Genomic DNA, 27608 nt, shown 5'->3' on the forward strand with positions numbered 1-27608 from the left:
AAAAAACCTAATAGAGTTATAGAAAATACAGAGAATAATGAAACCTGGCGGGACATTACAGAAAATGTAGTAATTATTAACAAAAATTACTGAACATACTGATAACAAGAGATACAAAGTGTTTATTATGGATACTACAGAAAAACATGGTTCAGAACACTCCGCTGTACGGTCCAGCATATAATGAAATGCAGTAAACAGTAATGATATTGATCATCTGCCTCACCAGAAGGACAAAGTTCAGTCATAAATAATATTCTCATGTTTAATGATATAATAAAGATGACAATCGGATGAGAAAACAACTTGTAAAAATATCTTTTGGACCACGGATGTGACATAAAATTTAAACAAGACTGGGAGCTGTAGCAAAGCTATATCGCACCCAGTGTTTTTAATAAGTCTACAGATTCTTACTACCAGGAACAGATGTAGCTAGAATGGAAAACAAGAGTGGGAAGAATTTGTCAAAATATATGATACCAAAGTCAAAATAAACTCAAACAAGAACAATCATAAAGCAAACTAGAAGATGAGAGAGGGAGAGCTGTTTTAAAGATTAGAGTACCTTAATGCTACTACTACTTTTACTGTACGTGCAGTGATTTTGCATTTTGAATATTTTCCCATTTTACTTTTGATTGAATTCAAGGCATCTCATAAAACGTAAGACATTTTGTTCTTGTTCGTATTTCTTTAATGTGTTAACAAAATTATTAAGATTTAATTTCTAAATTGACCCAAATAAGGTTGAATGATCCTACCCTTTGTATGGTAGCGTAGCGTAAAGCCTAACCTTCTACGTTAGACTCAGCATAACATTGTCTAAATTTAAGCCTAGTGTAATTATCAGAAACTTTAGATATAATTTATATAGTCTATATATTGTATCCAGTCTATGTAATCTTTATACATTAAATGTTGCTCCCAAACCGGTAATGCAACGCGAATGTAAAATGTCATTTTGGATTATCACTTTAATTCTTGTCGCAAATGCTTAGTTACCTTATTATAACCTTTATAACCTTTACAACCTTTCCAGTATAGAGAGGGCTATTGTAAACTTCAGAAACTGTAGATGGACTTAAGCCTATTCTGTGCTTTTTTTAATACAGTAAATGGTATACTTCCTAACCTGTACGTGAATGCAACACGAATATAAAATTTCATTTTTTTATAATTGATTTGAGACGAATTTGATTTAAATTCTTGTCATAAATGCTTTGCTACATCATTACAACCTTTTAAGTATAGAATTTTGTCACAAATGCTTTGTTACGTCATTACAACCTTTTAAGTATATTCTATTCTTGTCACAAATGCTTTGTTACATCTTTACAACCTTTCCAGTATAGAAATTCTTGCCACAAATGCTTTGTTACATCAGTACAACCTTTCCAGTATAGAACAGTATTGAGATACAAGGCTACAGTGGGAATTTTTTTTGTTTGTGGTTGGTTGGGTTGTGGAAAAATGAGCGAAATAATCCTGGGATACACATTAACCTGACATTGAACATACTAACCTAGGTCTCCTGGTCTGAGGTTGGTATGTAAATTTTTACGGTTACCTTTCATTCTGAAATTAGTGTAATAAATTGTTTTTTTTATTGATTTTCATGTTGGTAAAATTGCAGACTGCTACCGCAGCCTGATTCCTGCCAGTCGCTGACTGGAATATTTACCACCTTTTGTTTATGTTTTTGTGTATGTTTACGTCTTTTACTTTTTATTATGATATTTACTGTCTTTTATCTATGCTTTAATGTTCAACTGCAAGAGGTTGGTGGTAAACTTGGTTCCCATTTTGCATGTAAACTGGTAGTTACTGAACTAGAGGATCGTGGTAATAATCTGCAGTTTCACCTTTATGAATTCTGATGAATTTTGTTTATCTCTATCAGAAATAGTTTGTCAAATCACCACAACCTCCTTAGCTGTGGGCCTATTTAACTTAGCTGTTAAAGGTACCATTACACAATTTTTTGACATCATATGGTCACAAAACCCATCTCTTGTTATACTAGGCCTCCTGAACTTTGATATGCTATTGCAAGTAAAATATTCATTGGTAACTTTGGTGCTGGGAATAGTTTTGTCTTAATTCCGAGCAGTAATAAAACCTCCAGTTGACCAAAGTTTGTCACCTCCACCCAAGCTCTTGCTGTCTATATAGTTCAATCTTAGAATGTCTGCTTGAGGCTAGGATTTTTCCATGCAGTTCTTGACATATTTTAGGATTTAAGCTCCTTTCCACTAGGTTATGGGCTGCACCTTGTTTTGGTATTAACTAGACAGTGAATGGCATCAGGAATTGGTCTTAACAAGACCTGAAGAATGTTTTCTGCAGAAGACATGGGTAATCATCCAACTTGAAGGAGGCATCGCAGATCTGAATTGAAATATAATATAAGAATATATATAAAAATATGGTTAAGGCCCCTCCTGCTTCCTTTCTTTCAGCTTTTTCTCATTTTCTTCAGGCTTGGGCTAAAAAAGATCATTAAGTTGTCTGTACCTCAGTTGGTTCAGCATTTTTAGTCAAGTACAGTGGTTGAATTTAAGGATCTTCTGCACTGTACTATTTATTTATACAATAGGAAGGGTCTGGTAAACATAGTACCATATTTCTGTGTGTTAGCATTCAAAATTCTTGAACACTGTTTCCACGTACAGTAAGCTTTCCAGTTTTACAGATTTGCTTCTTGCAACAAAATAATTCCTATCTGAACATGTTACTGTAGTCTGATTCAAGCAGCTTACCCACATCAGTGTGACCACCACTTAATCTGTTGCTCTTACTTTAGTTTCTTTCTCCTCATTTTACCGTATTGAAATACATATTAAATAAAAATTTTCTGTCATTAGAACTTGAAAGTTAACTTTGAAAACCGAGACGTTCATGGTGATTGTTTTTTTTCCATTGAACTGCAGTTCATATCTTGCAAGCTGCTAATGAATTCCATTGTTCCAGCCTTAGGACATTTGGTTCCTTATACCCAAATAATATCGTAATAGTTCAGGCATGTTTGTGTTGGGGAGTAAAGCCTATTTTGCACTGTGATCTTTTGAAACCATTCAGTAACAGTAATAATCTCCAAATGGTTTGGTTGAAAGAAAAACATTTCCTATCACAGACTGGTCTTGAAATAATAGAAACTAGGTCTGTGTAGACTGCTACAAAGATTGAAGATGTGAGAATACTGTAAGAAAGGTGTCTGAGAAAAGTTGCATGAAACTTATGACACACAAATTTCTTTACCTGGTGGACAAACTTAAAAGATGTTACACTTGCAGTTGTATTATGTTCAGGGTTTATGATTTTTTTAATCCTCCCAATTTGTAGAAATGGTAAAATGTGTTATGGATTACCATAAAAGATCAGATACCTTTTTTTGGAGAGACTGAGTATAATGTTTAGATCTTCGCTTATACAAGCCATGAGCAAATTAGGCTATGAAATAAAATATAAGCTTGTAATTATTTCCATATATTCCAGGTGTTTTAGGAAAGATGAATGAGTTAACAGGACGCTTGGTCATTCAGCAGTGTCTCAGTGCCTCTCTAAAACTTCCAAGCGTTGAGCCCAGAGAACCAGAAGTGGTTGAGGTAAGGATGAAATAGTTGCCGTCATCTCATATTTGCTGATCTTTGCTTTGATCTCATTGTATTCTTTGTGCACAAAAACAAACCATTGTTTTACGTATACTGTACAGTACAGGAATGTCTTTTGACCTAAGGATTAAACTTACTTTAATAAAAATTGGAATTTGTTACCTTTTTGTAAAAATATCAGATATAAAAAGGTTTCCAGTTCCTGTGGAAACCTGGTATGTATGACCTATGAGGCTTACAGTACTCTTTGCTATAAGTGCCTAATTGGCTTGTGTCATCATGAAATTTGGCATGTGCTTGTAGGATTTTCAACTGTTATAAGTGTATATGTAGTAGATGAATGCTTTTATTGTGTTCTTTGTATTGTTTAGTCCCTTACAGTCACTTGGACACTACAGTGTTTCTAAAGTACAATACTGTACATGTATGTTGCCTCGGCACATTTTATTTCTTAGTTTAAAGTTTAAAACTTTGGGGCTTCCCTTCAACAGGATCACTTAATTTTGTTCTTGTGAAAACAAGGGTTTTTTCTTGAGGTGATCTTTTGACCAGTGTTCCTCCAGATCTTTTAGCAGCATGTTCATGCTACTTTAAGAACTGGCCAAGGTGTTTTTTAATAGCTTAACATCCATGAACTAGAATCTTTGGCTTATAGACTTGAGAGTGGGTTGCTTGTGTGTTAAATAGTAACACAGACAGCTGTGGAAAAGAGTTTCAAGATGTTCATTCCTCAGTAGCAAGGTACAGTTAAATTTAGTTTTATTATATATTAATCTGCCTGCTCTGATCTTGGAACTAGATCTGAATAGAGTCCTGTAATTCGTTCAAGTTCAGTGCTTTTGAGACTGAGTTTCCGCCTATATATCTTTGTAATTCCCATGTAATTTTTCTGTTCTGCTTTATGAAAGTTAAGGTCTTTTTTTTATCAACATTTATAATGTATATTCACAATACTACAGACTTGTCTTTGAGAGATCACATTATTCAAGTTGTAGAATTTGCTTTCTGCTTAATATTTATATTATAATACTGGTTTGTGACTAAAGTTATGTAACAGTCTCTTGTATTGAGGATGCTTCCTCTTTTGATTCCCTTCTCACCAGCCTTACTCGACTTTTTTTGTAGCTTTTATGTCGCTGCCAAGCCTTGGTTTTATTTTGTTATTTGTATAATTATAAGCAATGTCTCATTCTATTGAACTGGAGAAGATAGTCTTCTTCTCAAGGTCACCTTATAATGCCAACCTGGCCACCAGATCCAAAATGTGTTGTGGAGCACCCTAATATACTGTTCACCAATCAGCAATCCTTAGATTGTCCAGCTCTAGGAATATTCCATATCCTCTTTCACCAGGCTTTTAGAGTTTATGCCTAGATTTGCTTTTCCAGATTAATATAATATTCCTTCTTTAATGAATAGGTTCTATTTTTTCCCCTTTGATATTTTTCCTCTATGCCTTGGTTAGTTGAGGGCATTAAGAGGCTCATTCTGTCAGCACAGGAAAATTATATTGAGGTCTCTCTACTGCTGTGGTTCTTCCTTTAATACTAATTCAATTTTCTTGAGGGAGGAAAAGCAGTTATCTCTGTCTCCTATTAATAACTATGGTCACTGCTCTCTTGGGTTGAATATACATCAGTGGCAAGCTCTCCCAACATAAGTTCAAGAGAAAACCCCAACTTATATTACTTTTCTGAAATGGGTTTTTGTGTGGTTATCCATACCTCCTTATATTTTCACATGAACCTATTTAAATGTATCACTGAAGGACATGGAACTCAAGGGCTCCTTTCTGATTTACCTCAGTAAAAGTAAATGAGTGAACTTAATGGACTCAGTGGATGTTCCTCGCATGAGGAGTTAGCATGGGGTTCATATTACCAAGGCCTATATGCCTATCTGCTCTTGTGATGTTCTTTATTATGCTTTTGTAATTGTAACTTAACTCAGCAGTGTACAAATGATGTAGACAGGTACTAGGAAGTACCAGTCCATGTTTCTTTTCTTTGGAGATAATAGATTTTTGATGCCCAAAATGTATTAGGCTACAAGGACAATTAGAGAAGAGGAAAGTTGAAAACCTTGTTGCGATAGATGGACATGTCTTAGAAGTGGTATGGTATTTCTTTTGCCTTGTGGACTGTGGAGTTGAGAGAATAGTGAGAAACAGAGTAGCTGCTGCATAGATGAAATGGAGAGATAATTAGAATACTAATAAATAAAAATGTCACATTAGTAGAGTGAGCAAAAACTTATGATGTGTACATAAGGCAGAAAAATTGGCAGTGACAACAATTATTTTGGAAAGGTATGACAATAGAATGTTAATGTTCATGGCCATAGTTTGGTGAGAGAATTTCATGACAAATGAAGAATTGGTGGAGGGATGTGGTATCAAGAGGCGGGAAAAAAAGTATGAGATCACAAAGATATCCATGGTTTGGACATAGGATACAAAGGGACAAGAAACAGTTGGCAAGAAAAATAATAGATGTGGAAGTAGCAGTACAAAGGCTTGTAGAAAGGCTCAGAAAATCATGGAGAAAGGGGATAAAGGCATAAAGAAAGACCTGATTGGAGTTAAGGTAGAAAGGGTAAAGGACAGAGAAGAGCGAAGCAAACTCATTCCAAGAAAAGCCTCTTGAAAGGAAACTCTGATTTAAAAATGCCTATGATAATGAGAGAGAAGGTTGCCCTCTGTTGAGCTGCTTTACTCATAAGTTAGACATTTTGAATAATGGAGTTATGAATTAACGATCTGGTTTAGCACAATGAGAAAAGCAAAACAAAGCTGTTTTGTTTACTGATTTGTATCACTGAAACAAGAATTGTTTTAAAATTGTAATTTTGGCATAATTAATGTCACTTCCCACATGTTTCCATTTTGATTTACTCTTACTTCTAACCAGTACAGAAATTAATGAATATGATACAGTATACAGTATCTCTTTTTATTGTTTTCATTAACATACAGGAAGAATGACAGGAGGTGCTTAGTTATTGTTAAAAGTATTTGTAGAATTGTAATTATTTACTACAAAATTGTTTTACAAAGTCATTCTCTAAATTTTTGGCCTTCACCTTTGTTCATGGTTTAGTAGGTTTCAATGTGAACTTTGGTTGAATTTTACTTCTGATGGCAAAGGTTATTCTATATTGGCATATGAAAGAAGAAGAATAATTGGACTTAGTTCTTATAAACTGTAGCCTGTATATACATGTACTGTACTTTGACAGTGTAGGAAGTAAATTAAAATATGTGAACTCAGAACTGTATTTTGTATGCAGATAATGCAACAGGTTGTTATGCCAAGGGAACCTTTGTGTGTATACATTTAAAGATACTGAAAATACAGTATCATAAAACATTCAGAAACAATTGTTTATCCACATTCGAGCACTTTCCACAGTGCATTTTAGACTAGATTAATTTCCTTTTTCAGAATTAAATTGTTCTAAGGGGTACTGAATGATCTGTCTCTTAGGTTGGTCGAGGAATGGTCATCTTTGTGTGCTTCCTCAACCAAGCTTCAGAAGTAACAGTGGAAAGGCTTGTGAAGCACATCATAGACATTCGCCTGAGTGAAAATGACACTGGCCGCAGGGTGTCTGTTTGCGACATCCAGGGCGACATCCTCATCATTCCACAAGCAACGCTGGGAGGAAAACTAAAGGGAAAAGCTATGCAGTATCACAATAATGTTGACAAGAATTTAGGAGAGGCTCTCTATCACAAGCTCTGTCAGGGAGTTCGGACATCTGTTGAAAAAGTTTCTAGTGGGAATGTGAAGTGTGGAGTGTATGGGGCACGACAGATCCTGAACATGGACACTAACGGGCCTTTTACACATATCATTGAGGTTTGATGTGCAGTGTAGGTACTTTTAGGGTGTTAAGGGCAGTATGCATTCCATGTCAATTGCCCAGTAAAATGTTTATTGATCAGCATTATCTGTCATCAAGGCAAATTCAAATTTTGGTACAATACAAAATCTAGTAGCATTTATATATTTAAAGGGGCATTTAAGTTGATACTAATTAGATCTTGACTAACCTGTGCCTTGTCATATTAAGTGGAATTCCATGAATGAGAAGTACTGCATGCAGAAGGAAAAAGCTATTCAATACAATGGTTATGTTCATAAGAGCATATGAGAAATTGTTTTCTCACAACCTCCTTAGTGGAGATGTGGTCTATAAAACAAGTTTCCTGTTGCAATAGGAAATATATAGATTTTTGTTAAATATCTTAAATTTACCAGTGACTAACTTTCTGCAGTTTGTGGTCCAATACCTATGGATTTAGGATTTACAAGTTATTGCCATACAACTGAATACTGTGTACACTACAGTATATATTTAATTTGCTTTGTCTTGCGTTCTGGGGTTAACAGGTAGCTACTTCTGTATTTATAAGGTTTAATTATTAAGTACTGAAGAGCAGAAGTTATGCCTGTTTAGGATAAACATGTTACCATTAAAAGCCACTGTTATTGGTACAGTATTAAATACACATTATTGATTTTTTTTCACCATATTGGATGGTGAGTAATACTGTATACTTCAGTATACCATTACTTTTATAATAACAAAGTGCAGTTCATTTTATAGCTGGCTGTTAGATTCAGCAAGTTTAGTGGGCATTCACGTAGTGGTAGATCAGATGTATTCTAAGTCCAAACAACTAGTCATTGTGAGTAGTTTTTGCATTTAATTTGTCTGTGAAAACATCTTAACAAGAAGGCCACCATATTAGTTTTACCCAGACAGAGCTTAGGGTTAAATAATATAGAAAAGTAAGTCATCTTGGCATTCAAAATAAGATGCAGTATATAGAAATATTTACTGTGAAAATGTAACAAGACTTGAAAACGCTAAATTATTACCAACATTTTTCATATAATATTTATTGCCAAGAATGCAGAATTTGTTCATACAAATACAATAGTAATTTTAGGTTGTTTTGAATTTTTAAACACAGAATAAATTTCAAGACACCCCAGTTCTTTTCCATTAACATAAATGTTCTTTTGTACTGCTTGTAATATATTGTACTTCATGTGGGTTGCAAATGGTGCTTCAAATTGACAGGGTTGTGCTTTAACATTTTTATTTTGCTTTTTATTCAGAAATAGGTTGTGGTCATTTCAGAGAGGTGACATAAATGTGGCTTATTAACATGGATTTTGCTCATTCTAAGAGGTGCCATATTATGCCAAGGCAATACAATATTTGTGATATTGCAATAGCCTAATAATTCAGCAGATGTCTTGGTTACATTTTTGTTTCAGTGTGTGTGGCTAGTTTTCAGAGATTTAACTATTGAAGACAGTAGGGTATTTGTTAGTTGTAAGGAGGTAATTACTGGAGAACCATTGATAATTAATTTTATGACTAATTGAATTGTATTAGACAAAGCTGATACTTGATCTCAGGTTTGTACTGATGGAGCTGAGAAGTGGTGCAGTATTTGATTTTGTATATATACATACTAGTCCTAATATGTCTCAAGTCATTTTAAGGGATCCTGCAGGACTGATATTAATTGTTTTGGTATATATAGTTTGGGTAAACATGTTTACCCATCATAGTAATTACAACAAATATTTGAGATTTTTAAGTGGCTCAGTTTCACTGTAGTAGTGACAATAATATTTTAATATCAATTACTCCTCACATATAGTAACTCTTAGAGTGTTTACTGCAGAGGTCATGAATTAATGCATTACTCTATTAGCTCCATAATCTTTTGTTTTTAGTTCAAAGATAATATGAGAAAAGTCTATTCTCATTTCATGTAAAAACTTCATGGAGTTAGCACTTTTTCCTCAGTAGCTGAAAATATTCTTTGTTCAATTTTGAAAATATAATTATCATCATATGTTATTGTTAATTTTTAGAATATAAATTGTAGGGAAAGGAAGAATATGTTGCTGAGGCTTCATAGTTAAGTTATTCGTAGTCCAAATTATAACTATTACAGGTATTGATAGTATAACCACACCATTAAGTTAACATTTTTATTCTCATAGGGCTGGACCAAAGAGTGTAATCAATTATAATTCTTTTAAAAGTTTAACTCCTCTCCCAAAAAGTGGAAAACTCATCCGAAGTCAAAGAGATGTTCATTCAGGGGAGTGCATGCTAACAAGTCTTTTTCTGTCTTAGGGGTAAGAGTTCTTGGTGAGTTGTTTCATACATAGCAAGCCACTGAACTAATAAACAGTACAGGGTTGCAAAGTTTTGAGACTTTACTCCATAATGGAATGGGATGTAAGGTGGAGTTGAATTTAAATCATGGAGATACGATGGGACTTCTAATTAAAGATCTGTCTTGTGCACTCACAAAAGCTTGTCAGCATTTTAGAGGATGGGAGTTGTCTTTGTGGCAACTGGCACATGATAGATTGCAGGAATGACTTTAAAACAGGAATGCTTTATACCCATTGTGAAATAGCCCTTTAAAAGTGTGGCTGTTGACTATTTCAGTAATGAAAAGTAGCTTCAGCAACAGGATCATTGGAGATCCATGACCTTAGAAAACAAGTGTAAAGTTGACACACTATGACAAATATATGATAACCAGTACTTTTATGAAATGCAGGCCATAGAAGGTTGTGGAAATGGTAATGGAAATTCTTACCTGCAAAAAAGCTAGAGTTCCTGAATTGCTCATATATCTGTGACACCTAATCATTTTCATGGCCAGGAAAAGTTGCTGTAATTCAAGGAAGTTTTTCATTTCTTAAACTTCAGTATGCATTACTTTCATGTCTAGAATGTTTTTATACATTTTCAGCAGATATAAATATAAATTTCTCATGGCGTTCATAGATTGTGGTTGAGCGGTCGTTGAGATTTGGCACTGTTAAATGGTGAAGGGTTGTGGAATTTATTATTGTGTCATATTGTACTGAAAACAGGAAGTTGTGGTATATATTTTTTAATCAATTCTGACCTTGGAAATGTGTTTCATTTGTTTCATCTTTGTTTCCTTTTCTATATCACTTTCAAAAGACTGAGTAAAACATGTTTCCTAAGACTTTCGCACTCTCATTATGATCGTTCATTACTCCTTTTTGTTGCTTGCTTTGGCATATAATTAACTGGAATTTCCAAGTAGGTTTGATAGCTGTATTTTCCACCTTTTTAGAATGAAATGAAAGGCTTTATATATGTACTTTAGTTTAATTTGAAATCCTTTTTCCTCTAGTTAAGATGGAGAAAGCTGTATCCATTGCCAAAGAACACAACCTTGACTTCAAATTATATCATCAGCCATATACATCATCAGAGGGAGGTATTCTTTTTATTACTAGTGGATGACGAAAGGCCTTGGATAGAGGTTGTAATTACCATTGTTTAAGAATGAAGATGTCTCTGGTTGCCAATGGTGTTGGATGAGATTGGGACAGAGCAGACAGTCATCTGTAGCAGGCAAGGAAAGGTTTAGTTGTTTTCCATCTTTATCAACAGTTCTGATGGAATTTATAAATATGGATAACTGATGTACCTATCTGGCAGTCTTGAAGCAATTAAAATCAGTATGGCTGATGTCTTCAGTTTGTGAAAGGAAGAATGAATTGAAATCCTTACTCCAAAATGAGTTATTTGCTGTATGGTTTTCAAGACTTAGAATTTGTATTGAATAAACTTTATCCTCCAAAGGGTCTCCAGCTTATTGACTGACTCAAGTAGCACAACTCTCAAAGTAAAATGGGTAATTGCTTTCAGTATAAACAGCAACTAGGAAACAATAGAGCATCCTACAGTTTCCGCCAGTTAAACTTAGTGGAGAGACTTCTCTATATTGTTTAAATGCAAGAATGAAATCAATTTGTAATCTGATTTTTAATTATTTTGAACTCATTTATGATGATTTTCTATGACTACATAACTATATCAACTGCACATGTATGCTGCAAGTTTTGTTGCGAAAGTAATATTAGAAGAAACAGAAGATGTGTGAAAACATAACTAAAATTACAAGGAAGCAGTTGAAAAAATTACAATAACATATACTTCCTAGTATCCAGTATACTTTCAAGTACAGTATGAGTATGTGGCAAACATGCATTTACATACTCGAATAAAATCGAAAGTATTGCTAGTCCCCAATAGCAAATACAATGAACTACTGCTATTAGACAGATCTAAGAGAACTCTAACCTTTAATGAAAAGATTTGATAAGGACAAGAAAATGAGAGGTGGCTAGCTGCGAGACATGATGTGGTTTTATTCACTGAGAGCAAAATATGAAAAAATAAGATTGCTTTGCCTCTGTTAATCATTGAAGGAAAACAATTATGGAACACACAAGAATACTATACAGTAGTTGGCCCTTATCTTAGCACTGACATCTGGATATTTACTCTTCCACAATTGACCACGGCCTGAAGAAAAAATGAAAAATTGCAGAAGAGTGATTGCTGTTTGCACTCATTTCCAATGTTTATCAGTCTTTTTGCACTAGAAAGCCTTTGTTTGCAGTCATATTGGGCCTAAAGTGTAGTGTTAAGGTGAGGATGGGACTTCTAAGCCTGAAGGAAAGCAATAAGTGCTGCTTGATAATGTGAAAATAAAAATTATATTAAAACGAAAAAAGTACCTGGACTGCTTTATTATATGGCAAGTATGAGTCTTAAGTCTTAAAGTTTCCCAGGAATCAATAGAGACCTAATAAGAATCATCAGAACAGCAAAACACTTTGGTGGAAAGGGAATTTATCAATACAAGTATGATACAGGAAGATGTGGAAGATCATTTTGAAGGAGTTGGAAGAACTTGTCCAGTTATCTACAGAGGCAGAAAGATGAAGGAGAAACTGAAGATGAACCAACAGTGCGAGCACTTGACAAGTGGGGTGAAGTATTCTGGCTGACAGACAATGAAAAGGAGATGATAATGACATGACTCCATGATGGAATGCAGCATTAAATTGACTCATGATAACAGAAACATTGAAACCTCTTCAGCTTATATCTATGAATTAAAAGGACAGTAGCAACAACTCCTCATTACAACGCTCCTCCAATCAAACCAGTTTCCACTTGACTATCCACAGCTGTCAACATCATCTGCTTCTGATGTCATCCAACCACCATCATCTTTGTCTCCTCTGTGGTCTCTAGCTTCGATTGATGATAATCCTTTTTGCGCATTCTCAGAAGGTCAAATGCTTGATGCCTTGCACATTACCGTATTGCCTGCATGATCAACCCACCACTTCATGTGTTTATCATCATAGACAATATACTGAATCATCCTACCACCATCAACATCATGGATCATCACAGCAACAATGAAGAATGGAGAAACTGGTAAGTACTTTACAAACAGTAGGGTGATAACTTTTAACAAATAAAACGTCTCATTTCTTGCAGGTACAGCTTATACAGTATTTTCATTCCTATGATATACGATAATACAGTAAGTTTTTCATTGTTCTTTTGCCCTTAGAGAGGTTCAAAGAAGAATTTTCATTGTTTTTTTTTTATTTTTCTACAGCCTCATTGAGACTGGGCTAAAACAACAGATGCCCTTTCATTGGTAAGTCCTAGCATATACAGTAACATGCATGTAAATACCATACACAGAAATCATGTTATGTGTGGGATATGTATATCTTTCACTTTTTTTTGCAATTTTTGCTCTTCTTAGTAGGTTCTGGAACATAACTACAGAAGAAAGAGGGGTACTGCTGTACATGGAATTGTAAGGGCTACAATTAAATGTCCTATTGCCAAGTAATTCAACTATGTTCATTGCGACAAAAGCCAAGGAGTGTGCTAGATAGAAAATGCCAGTTCTGTATTCACCCCTTCAGTAACACTTCTGAGTTAAGTCCTTTTGTTTTGTATGTAGCTTACACCATTACTCAATGGGTGAGATGAGATTTTACAGATAATCCAACCTAGGCGCGGCCCTTCTCACCACTGGCTTTTGTGAAGTCCACAGAATGAAAATACCTTGTCCTAAACTTCAAAGGTATACACATGTCACAATCTTAGAAAGATGACAATCACAGCAACATTCTTCCTCTAACTAGTAAGTCAAGTATGAACCTTCTGTGCAGAATGAGTCTACAGCATCAGCTGCTTCATCAACCTCCCTTGCATGCATGGGAACAATTATCTGTTCCTGTGAATACTAAATCCCATTCGCTCTAGTACCTCGGACTTATACCTTCTATGTGTCTCTCCTTCCTTTTAAGACTCCCAGTCTGCAGATCTTTTTCACCAACTTATCCATTCTTATTCTCATTAAATGACCTAACCAGTTCAAAGCACTGACCATTCTTTTACTCAGCGCCAGCATTTTACCTCCTCTCTGTTGTATCCCTATATTTCTCATCCTTTCAGCTCTCCTTAGGCTACATACTCTATGCAGATCAATTGTATTGATGGCAACATTTCACAATGAATGACTTGGATCAACAATTCCTTCATGTTTTCCATCTTTTGGAACAAGAATGCACCAAGCGAATGAAAATAAACTGGCCGAAGGACAGAATGAGGTTGCCTTGTGTTGTAGTTACTGTTAGGTTACCCTAGGACAAAATTTACAGCAACCTCAGCAAATCTCAGCACCATGTGACAGACTTATTAAGCAGGTACAAGTAGCTACAGTGACTCCACTCTAGCTGTTCTGACATGTCTTGCTGCAGAAGGTGGTTCCATAGGCTTTGTCCAGTTGTGTGCCAAAAGTATCATTATTGATAGTAAATGATTTGACAAAGGGACAGCAAGAACCAGTTGATCCAACAGAGGCAACCAGTTTGCATGCACACCCTGAACAGTAATGCACGATAGAGCCATGCCTTTATCATTCATTCTTTCACCAGCCTTCCATCTCCCCCTCATCTTTGCTTAAAATTTGTTGCCTCTGCTCCCTGTCATGGTTTATTTACCATTACTTTTAATATTTGATTCAGTCTGTTCTCACTATTCCATACATGGACATTATTCAGCAGTACCTTGCTTTTCAAATTACTGGCCTTTTACCCATGTTCCCAAGGAATTTTTATACATTTTTATTAACGGTAATTGATGATATGGAAGGTGAGAGTGCATGAAGTTGCAACCCATCAGAATTTAATCTTTGTTGGGTCACTTTCCGCCCTCACATTCCCTGAACCAGTATTTCATGAAGAATAAGTGGGCAAGTACTGGGTTGTGAGAGGCACTAGCCATATTATACACTGGCTGTTTTGTTTCATTCTCAATTAGCACCCCAAGGAAAGTAAACTGGCATCACTGTCCTGCTTATTCCAGGATCTTTTCCAGCATCCTTTTATGAATGTACTTAGCATTACTTAGCAAGTGTTTCTTTTCAAGAAAATGTTTTGCTTTGCAAAGCACAATTAGTCCCACTCTCGTTTCTGAGATCTCTTCTAAGTCTTGTGCAGTACTCATAAATTTTTGTCTCTAGAATTCAGCTGTAAGCCCTGCTTAGTATCTTTTGAGTAATAAATGCAGTTACTCATCATATGATTTCTGTGTCTATAGGGCTCTGGGTATATTTTATCTGTGGAACAATGAACCCATTAAAACTGCTTCAGCAACAAGGGACTTTCCTTTCTGGCCATTGTAGTTCATCAGATATATTAACAGTCAAGACTCCTTGGTTATTTAGTACTTGAAACAAGGACAATAAGTAAAGACTGTTCCAGGTTTTAGTTGGGTCCATACAGGTTACCACAACCAGCAACACAACCTAGAGTGTTTCTGGAACCAACAGAGAGCGCTTACTTGTCTCATGCGACACTGTATAATTGTAATGCTAGACATTGCAGAACAAACAGAAGAGCTTCTGTAGATGAACAGCTTACATTCATCAGACCCATCTAGAATGTATCATTTGAAAGTAAGAGTGGTTTTGCATCCCCAAACATCTTTTTAGAAAGGGCTCACAAAATTTGGCTCGCGGTCTGTTGTGTTAAAACCTTAATGTAGAAAGATCCTGGTCAGGAGCGTCATTTTGGCGGGGGCAACTGCCCCCCAAGACTCAAGTTGCCCCAGTCTCAACTTGCCCCCTTACACCCCAAGCCCCAAGAAGTAACAGCAGCGGGTTTTCCATTATTCCTACCGAAATTCAAATGCGTCACCACATTAATTTATATCTATCTATCTATCTGTCTATCTACCTATCTATCTGTCTGTCTGTCTATCTATCTATCTATATTTCTCTATCACACACAATGTTTGTTTGTCTGCCTATTTTGCTGAAATACCTTGCTCATGTGGCTTCAAAAAGCACATAAAATAGCTCAAAAATAAAAAAAACCAGCTGGTTAGGCTGCTTCGCTCGCCAAACCATCTTTGCCCCTCCGCCCCCCCCCCCCAACAAAAATTTGAAATGACGTCCCTGATCCTGGTTCATCATTCTCGGCATATGAAGATATAATGCATAGATGCTCAACTCTCAAAACAACCAAAAAAGAAAAACCAATGAAAGTCAAACGTGTATGAAAATCCCTCAGTAGATTTTATGCAGTGTTCAGAAGTAAACAACCTGAAACGCATAGATATAACATTGATCACCTCTGTGTTTTTCCAGTTACAAAAATAGCAAACCATGAATAACAATAATGACAGAAAGCTTTTTGAACAAGTGAAAATAGCGACGTAGTTGACCTCTTGGCACAAGTATTATCATAGTACGCCTTAACCGTTCTCGTAACCCTCCCCAGCAAAATAACAATAGAAGTATACAGTTGGTAGTCTAATGTGATTAGCGACTTTCCAGGGTGCTATCTTAAACCTAGCTTATGGGCCTAATCGTTGTTTATTCTTAAGATGATTTTCGACGACGAAAATGTCAATAAAGGTGTAAAATAATTTAAATTATTGGTGCAGATATTTAAAACAGGTATGAAAATTTAGTAGAAAAAACGGATTATTGCATTTTCCTGACAATTGCATGAAGATGAAGCCAGGACAGGGTTCGAAAGCTCTTGTAACGTTTTTATAAAACCAATAGAATTCACCACTGAATATTATTGTGGACCTGATATACAGCATATCCCGTTCTCGGTCTAGAGGAGAAAGACCTAGTTGTATCACTTTCGTTGGAACGTGGTCTCTAATCGATTGTGGTAAAGTTTGACTTCCTGATTGAACAATTCATTTCAAATTGTAATTATCAATTAACCACTCAGGTTTTATTCACAAAAAGATGACAGACGCCCACACTCAGTCGTCGAAGAGGGGCCAAGTGACGAAATCAGCTGATGAAGAGGGAAATTGTGAGCATCAAAGAAGAAGAAAAATAAAAAAACAAAATAGGAGGGAGGGAAAGAAAGAAAGAGAGAGAGAGAGAGAAGATGGGGAAGAGAGAGAGAGATAACTGGTTACTGGGCTTCATTGTAACAGTAAGGCTTCAGACGGACGTCACGGAGAGGAAACGGGGACTTCAAGCCAGAAGTCTTTGAGAGTTGCGACGCTGGGAATATTATCACGTAAGAGAGGTTGTGTTTACAGTACTGTACAACAACATTACGTAACAATTTGAGTTTGAAATCTCGTTTTCCTAATTTGTTTGAGTTACTATTGTCATTATCATATTTTTTTATTGCCATCATATTTTTTTGCTGAGGAACAAGAAAAATTTTATATAAATATTTCTCGTTAGGAAAGACGGAGTCTGCCAGCTCTGCATAACTAAGACAGAAAAAAAACTGCATTTGTTTTTATTTGGCCTCCTCTGCGTAGGTAGTGTTGTTTTAAGACTAAAATAACATTCAGCAGTCTTTGTTTTGTTTTTCTTTGTTTTAAGGTCCAAATGGGAAGCCTAGAGATGATTTTATGTGGTCATGGAATTGCATATGTTGTACCGTAATTGCTTTCAATTGTAGAATTTACATAAAATTGACTTGGCATATTCACGTTTCAAGAATATATGAACATCAAATTAAGATTGAAAAGAGGCCTTCCCCCCCATAAGAAAGTAAAAAAAAAAGAAAGAAAATAATATACAATCCAAAACTATCTATTTACGAGTTTAAGCTCTGTGCTTTATAGACATAGGCTACCTTATAAAAGATTTTTATCACATATCTTGCTTAGTCTATTCTGAACCTCTAAAACCTAATGTGAACATATTTAGTATGTTTTCGTGAGAAACAAAATTCAATAAATAACTTTGCTGAATAGAAAAATATGACTTCATGTTCTTGTCTGTATGTGGTATGTCGATTTGAAAAATCTGCGAAAGATCTAATGATTATCATTAAATGAAAACTGCACCTTTGTGAAAACAAATTACACAAGGCATTAATCTGTTAAGCTAATTTTCACAGGTGTTAATGAAGAGAAGAGAAATGCAAGGACGAAAGTAGCAGATGTATAAACACACAAATCAACATTCATAAGTAAGCAGCTGTGAAATGTGTCCGGAAGCCAAGCCTAAACCTGAGAATGCGGAAGTTTGGCAGAAAAAGTGCAGCAAGGTAGGCCTATTTTAAAAGATGGCTTCCATTCGTTCAGCATTTCATCTTTAGGTTTAAACTTCTCACTGAAAGGTATACAACACAATATAGAGAATATCTTATTAATTTCATAGTAATTAAACAAAGAAAAATCTACCGCAAAGAAAAAAACTTTCGTAAATGTAAGACTGTCGTCACCGCCATGCTGATCGTATATTCAAAAGCTTAACGGTCGGTTAACTGAAGAGTCAAAACCCACAAGAAACATAAAAAATCCTTCCTGCATATTGAAAGAGATAAAAGGCATCGTCATTCAGAGTAACAAAACGATAGTTTCATAGAAATATGGCTCAATGAAACACAAAGTTATTGTTGTTCTTGAGAGTTTAGATGCGTTTGATGTCTCCGACCGGCTAGACTACGCTCTAGAGTCTAGAACCTGAAGAGTCTGTTCTATGAAGAAATCCCTTGTGCGGTAATATGGTTGAAGAAAATGGAATGGGAAGGCTTTGAAATGCCGTGTCAACAAGCCAGAGATTCAGGCAGACGTTATTTGGACCTAAATATCGAGGATAGGTGAACTGTCTATGGTATGTAGGGATTAATTTCGTTTGATGTGGCTGGTAAGCTGTTATTAGCCTAACAAGGGCACTGAAATCCTATAGAATGAGTTGCGAATCAACAAGGTAGCAATAAGAGGAGGATGAGATTTCAAGCGGTTTATTGGCCTACGTACAAGGTCGTGTTATTATTTTTTTTTATATGGAATAGCACAGGATTAAAGATGTTCAGTAAAATAAAAAAACACCCTTTTTAAGACTTAGTTTACATCCATTCCGGTTTCCTTTTCCATATTGTAGTCCAGTTACTGTAATTAGTACTTATTATTTTGTCTGTGGTGTTCTCTGGGTACTTGTAATTTATCTCATTTCTCTCTTGGCTTTCGCTGTCTTGCTGTCCAACCACACCAACTTTTCAATGAGCTGAAAGCGCCCCCCGTGCTTGGCTCTATAGCCTAAAATTCAAATGTTTAATTGAAAACGCTCCCCTCGAGAGTAAACATCCAAATGACTCGAAGAATAAGGAGATTCTTTTTTAAAGAGTAAAGTAAGCCTAAGTGAAGAGGAAGGGTTTCTCCTTAACTTAAAATGAAGAGGCGACCGTTACGAAACGATAAACAGCTTTGTTGCCAAGGTTGTTGCGAAGCGATCTCGCTGGTTACCGCATATGGCAGGTTAGGTACTAAGTAGCTGATGTCTTTTGTTTATGGCGTTCCTTAGACCATCATCAAGTTTATTCATTTTGTGATTTACTCAATGTGTGTCCGAGAGACTTTTTTTTAATTTTATTTTTGAGTTTCATATTAGCATTAAGTCAGCATCTTGCAGTTACCAGTTACATTTTATAAGTTGGTACGCTTTTTTGTGTGTGTGTTTTTTCGACATCTTTAGTTTTCTGTAAAAGAAAACTATTGTGCCGGCTTTGTTTGTCCGTCAGCACTTCTTTCTGTCCGCAACTTTTCTGTCTGCCCTAATATCTTAAAAACTACTGAGGTTAGAGGGCTGCAAATTGGTATGTTGATCATCCACCCAACAATCAACAAACATACCAAATTGTAGCCTTCTAGCCTCAGTAGTATTTATTTTATTTAAGGTTAAAGTTAGCCATAATCGCACGTCTGGGAACGATATAGGACAGACCACCACCGGGTCGTGGTTAAAGTTTCATGGGCTGCGGCTCATACAGCATTGTACCGAGACCACCGAAAGAATGATATATTTTCGGTGGCCTTGGTTATACGATGTACAAAAAACTCGATTACGATTGCGCCGGAGAAACTTCGGGGCATTTTTTTATTTGATTATAGCGTAATTGATATTTGTACAGACGAACAAGTTATTCAAAAACAATGTCAAGCATAACTGACGAGAAAGAGTGGTGGACTGGTCCCTCCTGCTGGGCCAAACAACGGTCTAGCAACAAGGGCTAATGGCAAAGCCGACCTAAAATGAATTCCGACGATAAAGATGACATTGAAGAATTGGCAAAGCACAGATTATCCTGACCATAAATCTTTTATTAGATATATATATATATATATATATATATATATATATATATATATATATATATATATAATTATATATACAAGTAGGTAGCTCTTAGTAAACATAAAGTAGGCTAGCAACCGTTCGTTTTTATAGACAGTAGGAAATGTATTGACAGAAGCAATAGATAGCAGTTAAGTATACCTCAGTTTAACCAGAACACTGAGCTGATTAACAGCTCTCCTAGGGCTGGCCCGAAGGATTAGACTTATTTTACGTGGCTAAGAACCAACTGGTTACCTAGCAACGGAACCTACAGCTTATTGTGGAATCCGAACGACATTATAGCGAGAAATGAATTTCTATCACCAGAAATAAATTCCTCTAATTCTTCATTGGCTGGCCGGAGTAGTTAAAACTAATATATAAGCTTATAGGCATATCTGCGACAAATGCCCTTCCAAGTACGAGTAATTTCATACGCAGACACGTATTAAATCGCCATTTGCCGCTAAAACCGTGCCATTTACAGAAAAGACTTTAGCTGACACTCCAGTTTGTTTCGTAACTTATCCTTATCATGAGGCCGTCACCAGATTTGTGATTCACGTCAGCTGTTCAGATGAAGCAGAATTGCAATGGACTTTGCTTAGAGTACACTGGTGTCAATACTAGTCTCACTTTCCCAGAGAATGTGTACCGGTATTCAGTTATTCAGTAATGGCGCTGATAACTCCAGAGGTTTCCTCACTGCAGATTTTGTACAATTGTTTTGACGTTGACGTCGGATTTTAACTCCATTCTTAAATAAGATCAAGAACAGAGCGTGAAATACCTGCGCATTCTTTGGGAAAATTAGACCTATGTTGTCTATAAAATATCATAAAACAAAAAATGCGCCGAAGTTTCTTCGGCGCAGTTGAATTTTCTGTACAGCGTATAATGCTGTATGAAAAACTCAGCCACAACCCGGTGGTAGCCCGTGTTGTTGGTACTATAGCAGTGCCAGACGAACGATCATGGCTAACTTTAACCTTAAATAAAATAAAAACTACTGAGGTTAGAGGGCTGCAATTTGGTGTGTTTGATGATTGGAGGATGGATGATCAACATACCAATTCGCAGCCCTCTAGCCTCAGTAGTTTTTAAGATCTGAGGGCGGACAGACAAATGGCCATCTCTATAATAGTTTTCTTTCGCAGAAAACTGAAACAAATGAAGCCCGCACGATCAAAAGGTTTAAACCTCTTGGTCTACAATACCGTTCCCTTGCAGTTTCGTATCTGGTGGTGATAAACGCGGTTTGTGAAGGTATTTATGAAATGCTCGATATTTGAAGGCCTACCTACCAAAAGCATCATTTAAGGGTTAAGTATTTGACTCACTGGTTACGGTAAACCATATAGAAAATTAAAACGATCTACTTTTATAATTGGGTCCAACATGACAATTGTGAATTACATTTTAGTGTTTATAGTTTTGTTTTACATCCAGAGAATTCAGAGATGGGTTATTTTTATCTTCTGTAAAATGCAACACGTTAGGTTTTTATTAGTAAAAGATGCTTCAATATTCTACGCCGTCTACAAAGCACTCAGATTGAAATAGACGATCACACACACACATATATATAATTATATATGTGTATGTGTGCGCGTGTGTACATACAGTAAGTATGCATGTATGTATGTCTGGTGTGTGATCATGCTCGCGTGCGTGCGCGCGTGTTGTATACGCCATACATTCTGTAGTAAGCATACGTAACCACACACACGGAATTCCCTGATATGAATGAAGGCAAAAAGGACGAGACGCCGATTTCTTCCGCCCAGGCTGGAGAGGATCAGTTTGTAGGTCAATGAACCGAAGTTTTAGGTCGAACGGGGATCTGTCAACACTTCCCGAGAAGTGAAGTGATGCCAAAAAGAAAGGCCACTATCAAGAATTGGCGGTTGAGTGGCGATCGTAGTACGACTTTGTATACAGTGTAGTGGATGCCGTTTTCTTGAGTGTATTTGTCAATAGTTTTTTTTTTAAGTTTTTATTGTGTTTGTTCATTTGCTTGTTGGTTTGTCTGGTGTTTTTGTTATTGGTTTTGATTGTTTGGTTTTCTGATAATGAGTGTTGTTATTGTTATTGTTATTTTTAATGTACCTGGTCGCTCAGTTCAGAGCTGGTCATGAGTTTATGAGTTTACCCAATTGTGCTGGTCTGTCCGGAGAGTAATTGTTTGATCTTAATAACAATTTCTCTGGCGCTGGCAGGGCAAACTCTCTTGGACTACTACTACTACTACTACTACTACTTGATTGTAGAAAGTGGAGAAATACTTCTTATTTCAAAATAACAACGATTATTTATTATAAATAGTTATTTATTTAAAAAACCAGATTGTTTCTGGATTACCCCATCCTTCCCTATTATTATTATTTATTAACAATGATCTTTATAATATTAGATTTTACAATTTTAACAAAATAATGCCTCCATGGATGATAAGTGCTCCCCAGATATGTAACAATCTATTTCAAAATAAATTGAATAACCCACTTTCCATATCCAAGGTGTAATCATTTATATACTGATGGTTCCAAAGATGATATGAGTTGGACTCGTGTTTATGGAAACAATATAAAAAAGCCAAGCCTCTTACATAACAAAGCATCAGTGTTCAGCTGAATTACTAGCAATAAAAACAGCATTAACAACTATATATGAAAACCAGTTTAATGAAGTAACCATCTTTAGCACTAAGTTCAATAAATGCAATAAACTCTTATACTCCAAAAATCAAATTATAAATGAAATTAGACATACATTACATGAAATGAAAATGCAAAAAGATATCTGTTACTTTGTTGGATACCATCTCACATAGTTATCAATGAAAAGCATTCAAAGAGGCTAGAACACTGCCAATATCAGCAGAATTATTACCATTAGAAGATTATACTAGATACAGTAAAGCGGTGATTAAGAAGAAATGGCAAAATAACTGGAGCAGTCTTAACAATAAATTAAGAGAAATAAAAGAAACTGTGACCCGTTCAGTAATGTTGACAGCCATGGATGAGTAACCCCATGCCCCTATACCTATGTGCGAAATATGTAATATACAAATAACAGTCTTTTTAAAGATGTCAAAATATAGAATCAAAGTTTAGAAGATATTCCTTTAAAGATATACTGTCAGCAAATTTTCACTTTTAATATTTTAAAATTCCTTAAATTTAATCATTTATACGATAAAATATAAGATTCATAGAATAATTTATAATATATTCCTGATTAACAATTAGTTCTTAGATTGTCGACTTGTCTAATCCTTCGCCAGCCCTAGGAGAGTTAATATTAACTCAGTGGTCTGGTTAAACTAACGTTAAAAAAACAAAAAAAACTAACTACCTACTAGGCACAAAATTATTATTATTATTATTATTATTATTATTATTATTATGGGTCGCGCTCCATGTCATCTTGTGTTTCAGAATTAAACTGCTCTTTGATTCTGGTCAGCGTATTCAGCTCCGGAGATTCTTCAGTTATCTGAGCATTCTTAAGACGCCACCTGATTCTCAGCCAGGATCTTGAGGTGAGGGCGCTAGCCCAGGCCCCTTTTTCTTGTTGCACCTGCTGAAGGTTTCGTTACAAACACGTACATTAGACAGTTGTCTCTTCTTTTTGTTGAAATGAAGGAAAAACAGTCATCTGTCTTGTAACTTTATCTTCTCTCTATTTTTCCTCTTCCGCCGTCGCTGTCGCTGTTAATCAAATAAGCCGACAATCCGATATCACTACGAGGAATGTGAAAGGCGTGGATCTCCTGTTACTTCAGTTCATAGCACAGACATTCATTCAAACGAGGTAACTTGATACGAGCAAATGAAAATTGTAATTTCCATTTAGAATTTATCTCTCTTTCCGTGCCTTGTATTAGCCAAGGCCAAGAGAAAGAGAAGGTCTGCCCACTTACCCCCAAAATCCCCCATGTAGGCGGAGCTTTGTCTACCTTCTTATTGCGTCAGCAGGTGAATTGCCTTAATGAGCAGGTACCTCTAAGATACGTCATCGCCTACGTAGTTACCCCAGGTGGGAGGCGACTCCTCCCAATTGGGTAGATCTTGTCTCTCTTGGTATTAGCATCGTAATTTGTGACCAGAGCTTTTTAGTCTATGTTCTATTCTTCCCCTGTTACTACGCACTGCTTTTAAATTCCAGCCAGGGTTTCGAGTTTTCATGTGTTATTAGGACTGATATTTTCTGAGTAGTCTCTTTGCTTATTTATGATGTACATTCAAACTCCCTTGAATAGGCCCCTTAAAGGGCTAGCGCCCAAGTGCACATCACTTTTAGATCGTTTATTCCTTTATTTTCCGGATATCTTTATCTTGCTTTCCAGCCACTCCAGCTGCAGCTATTTTCACTATCTTAAGCGCTGAATGGCCGAAAGTGCCACAGTGCTTGGCTTGGCAGCCTAAATTTCATAAGTCTAATCAAAGTCATCGTGAGAGGCCACCGTTCTCTCTTTAGATAGCTTCATACTTCTTCATTCTGGGTTGCTGTAGATTTCCTAATTCTGGATTTTGCAGATTTCCTAGTTCTGGATTTTGCAGATTTCCTAATTCTGGATTTTGCAGATTTCCTAGTTCTGGATTTCTGCAGATTTCCTAGTTCTGGATTTCTGCAGATTTCCTAATTCTGGATTTTGCAGATTTCCTAGTTCTGGATTTCTGCAGATTTCCTAATTCTGGATTGCTGCATATTTCCTAATTCTGGATTTCTGCAGATTTCCTAATTCTGGATTGCTGCAGATTTCAAAATTCTGGATTGCTGTTTTATTGGGCATCTCAAGGTATTGTGCACTCATGAGTTTCCTGGTTAACTTACCTATGCGGATAGTAAGCAGTGGAGAAGCTGGAAGGTTATTTAAGTGAGGCAGAGGGAAGTATAGGCAATTAGTATTGACGTTGGCGTCTTGGGTATGGAAATATGCTTGCAGTCTAATATTCCATTGTTTATTTTCTTATTTGAACCTCATGATTCATCGTGCTTGTACATTTAGAGAGAGAGAGAGAGAGAGAGAGAGAGAGAGAGAGAGAGAGAGAGAGAGAGAGAGAGAGAGAGAGTAGAAGTAGATAGATAGTGACAGAGGAATCCCCGATTGTGCAAGTGCCTGTCAATCATTATCTCACTTTTTTGTCCAGTGACGAGACGCCGAAGATTCCAAACTAATTCCTACATCGGAAGGCCGCAAGGGTCGTTTTTCCTATGGATATTAAAGCCCTGAGTAAATAAGGTCTCGAGGTATTTAGAAGGCTTCAGGGGCCACATTCACCCACCCCCCATTCCCCCCTCCCCTCTTCTACAACAACTCCCTCCCTACCCTCCTACCTCACTAAGTATGTCGAAGCTGTTTGCATGGCCCCCCCCCCCCAGGGATTCTACCCACCGCTGGCCCGTTCCAGCCTTCGTTTTCCAGCACGTCTTTTCCAGGGGCGCTGTTGTTGGTGTGTCCATTATTTTCTTAATTTCTGCTGGAATCCCGCAAAATCTAACCCTGCCTATACTGAACTAAGGTAGTTCCTGGCTATTGAAGGTCGAGTCCCATTCAGTATCCCATTCAGCGGCGGATTCCTGCAAATAAAACTGACAGAAGAAGAGCACCTCAGGTGTCGTCGCGTCGTTCTGTATAGCGTCCGTCCAAACATTTGTCCGTGACGTAAGTGGATATTGTCTTCTTCTTTTCTGTAGTTTTCTGCCGGCTGAGCGATTCCCCTTCTTGAAGGGGGCGACTGGGCGCCATCTCCTCTTCATGCTTTGGAAATGTTTGTGGCATCGTGTTGGCGTCTCCTTCCTCGGCAACACTTCCTCCTCCACCACCCCCACCTCCTCCACATGTATATCTCCCCCTCTTCTACCCCTCCTCTTCCTCCTCCTTCCCCCTCTCTCTCTCTCTCTCTCTCTCTCTCTCGGAGTGTCTCTCACGTCACGTGTATGTACGTGGCTCTCCCATTCTCCTTTCTCACGTCGGCACAGTCATATACACCTTAGCCTTCACAGAGGCACCACTGACCCAGTGCGAGTGAGAGAGAAAGAGAGTGAGATAAAGTGGAAGAGGAAGAGACAGACAAAAGGAGGGAAGAGGAGAGAAAGAGAAAGGGAGAGAGATAGGACAACATTTCGCTCGTTTCCCCCATCAGTGACATTTAGTGTACGGAGCCAGTGATTTCTTGCTTGTCATTTTGTTTTGGTTTCTGTATATAATTATAAGTTTGGAAAAATATCAGAACGTTTCGGTGGATCAGAGGAAATTATAACATTCTTCTTTTACGGCGAATTATTGAATTTGAAGTGCAGTGGATACTGTGTTTGTATTTGGTTGATAAAGTGTCAGGAACAGTGAGGTGAAGGATTTAACAAGGTAATTTAACTTCTGTGGACGCCGGTAATGGAGTGTGTTTTGCGAAATTGTTGTCATTCAAAGTGTTATTTGAATATATTCCAGCGTTGCTTACTAATCATTATTGTTATTATATTATTATTATTATTACTATTATTATTATTATTATTATTATTATTATTATTATTATTATTATTATTATTAATCAGAAGATGAAACCTATTTATATGGAGCAAGCCCACCAAAGGGGCCATTGACTTGAAATTCAAGCTTCCAAAGAATATTAAGAATATTAAGGTGTTCATTAGGAAGAAGCAAGTGGAGTAAAGAGAAATACAGAAAGAAGAGATACAACTTATTAAAAAAGACAAAAATAAATAAATAAATAAATAATTAAAAATGTATTAATTATGCATTCAAACATGCATCTATGCAAACCAGATCCTTTATTTTGATGTGGTTTCGCTTAAAGGTGATACATGATAGTAATGTGAATTATGACGTTGTTGCTCCTTGTCTCAACCATTTATCGCGGTATTGACTATTCTCTATCTGAAACCAGATATGATGTCGTATACCGAGTTTTCTGTTAATTAAATATGTCAGTGCAGCGTCCAACCCGTTACTCCAGCGGGGAAATACCACCGCCAACCTAGACCATATCTCTTATTTCGGAAAGTGGGAATGTGGTGAACATGTTTCTTTATTTTCCGGCGAAATTCGAAATAACAAATGTCAAGAGAACCTGTGTTTGTCCGAGGTTACATTTTGCTGAGCTCTTATTCTTTCAAGTGCATTTCCCATTACCTTCTGTTACTTCTTTCGAATGAACACCATGTTGATTGGAAGCTTGAATTTCAAGTCAGTGGGCCCCCGTAGTGGGCTTGTTCCATATGAATAGGGTTCATCTTCTGAATAATAATAATAAGTAATAATTCAGACGTTAGCATAATCTGATCTTGTTTACTTCACGTTTTCCTTGTCTTCTTCTTCTTTCCAGTGTGTTGAAAGAATGGTGACCTCAAGTCCCCTGAAGTTGCCGTGCGAGAAAATCTCGGGAATATGTCTCCTCGTATCACTCACGAGGGCAGTAAAATGATGTGGCTGAGATGAACGC

The 27608-nt window shown here is 36.5% G+C and overlaps 1 protein-coding gene across 1 annotated transcript; it reads left to right on the plus strand.

Moving 5' to 3' along the window:
• Nucleotides 1-534: 534 nt before the first annotated feature.
• On the plus strand, nt 535-10792 carry LOC136835598 (D-aminoacyl-tRNA deacylase 2-like). Its single transcript, XM_067099305.1, has 3 exons — nt 535-666; nt 3499-3608; nt 7100-10792. Exons 2-3 carry the CDS (start codon nt 3513-3515, stop codon nt 7478-7480), a joined length of 477 nt encoding a protein of 158 aa, XP_066955406.1. The 5' UTR covers nt 535-666; nt 3499-3512; the 3' UTR covers nt 7481-10792.
• The last annotated feature ends 16816 nt before the right edge of the window (nt 10793-27608 follow it).

The sequence above is a fragment of the Macrobrachium rosenbergii genome, chromosome 55 (assembly GCF_040412425.1).
Source record: "Macrobrachium rosenbergii isolate ZJJX-2024 chromosome 55, ASM4041242v1, whole genome shotgun sequence".
NCBI classification, from domain to species: Eukaryota; Metazoa; Arthropoda; class Malacostraca; order Decapoda; family Palaemonidae; genus Macrobrachium; species Macrobrachium rosenbergii.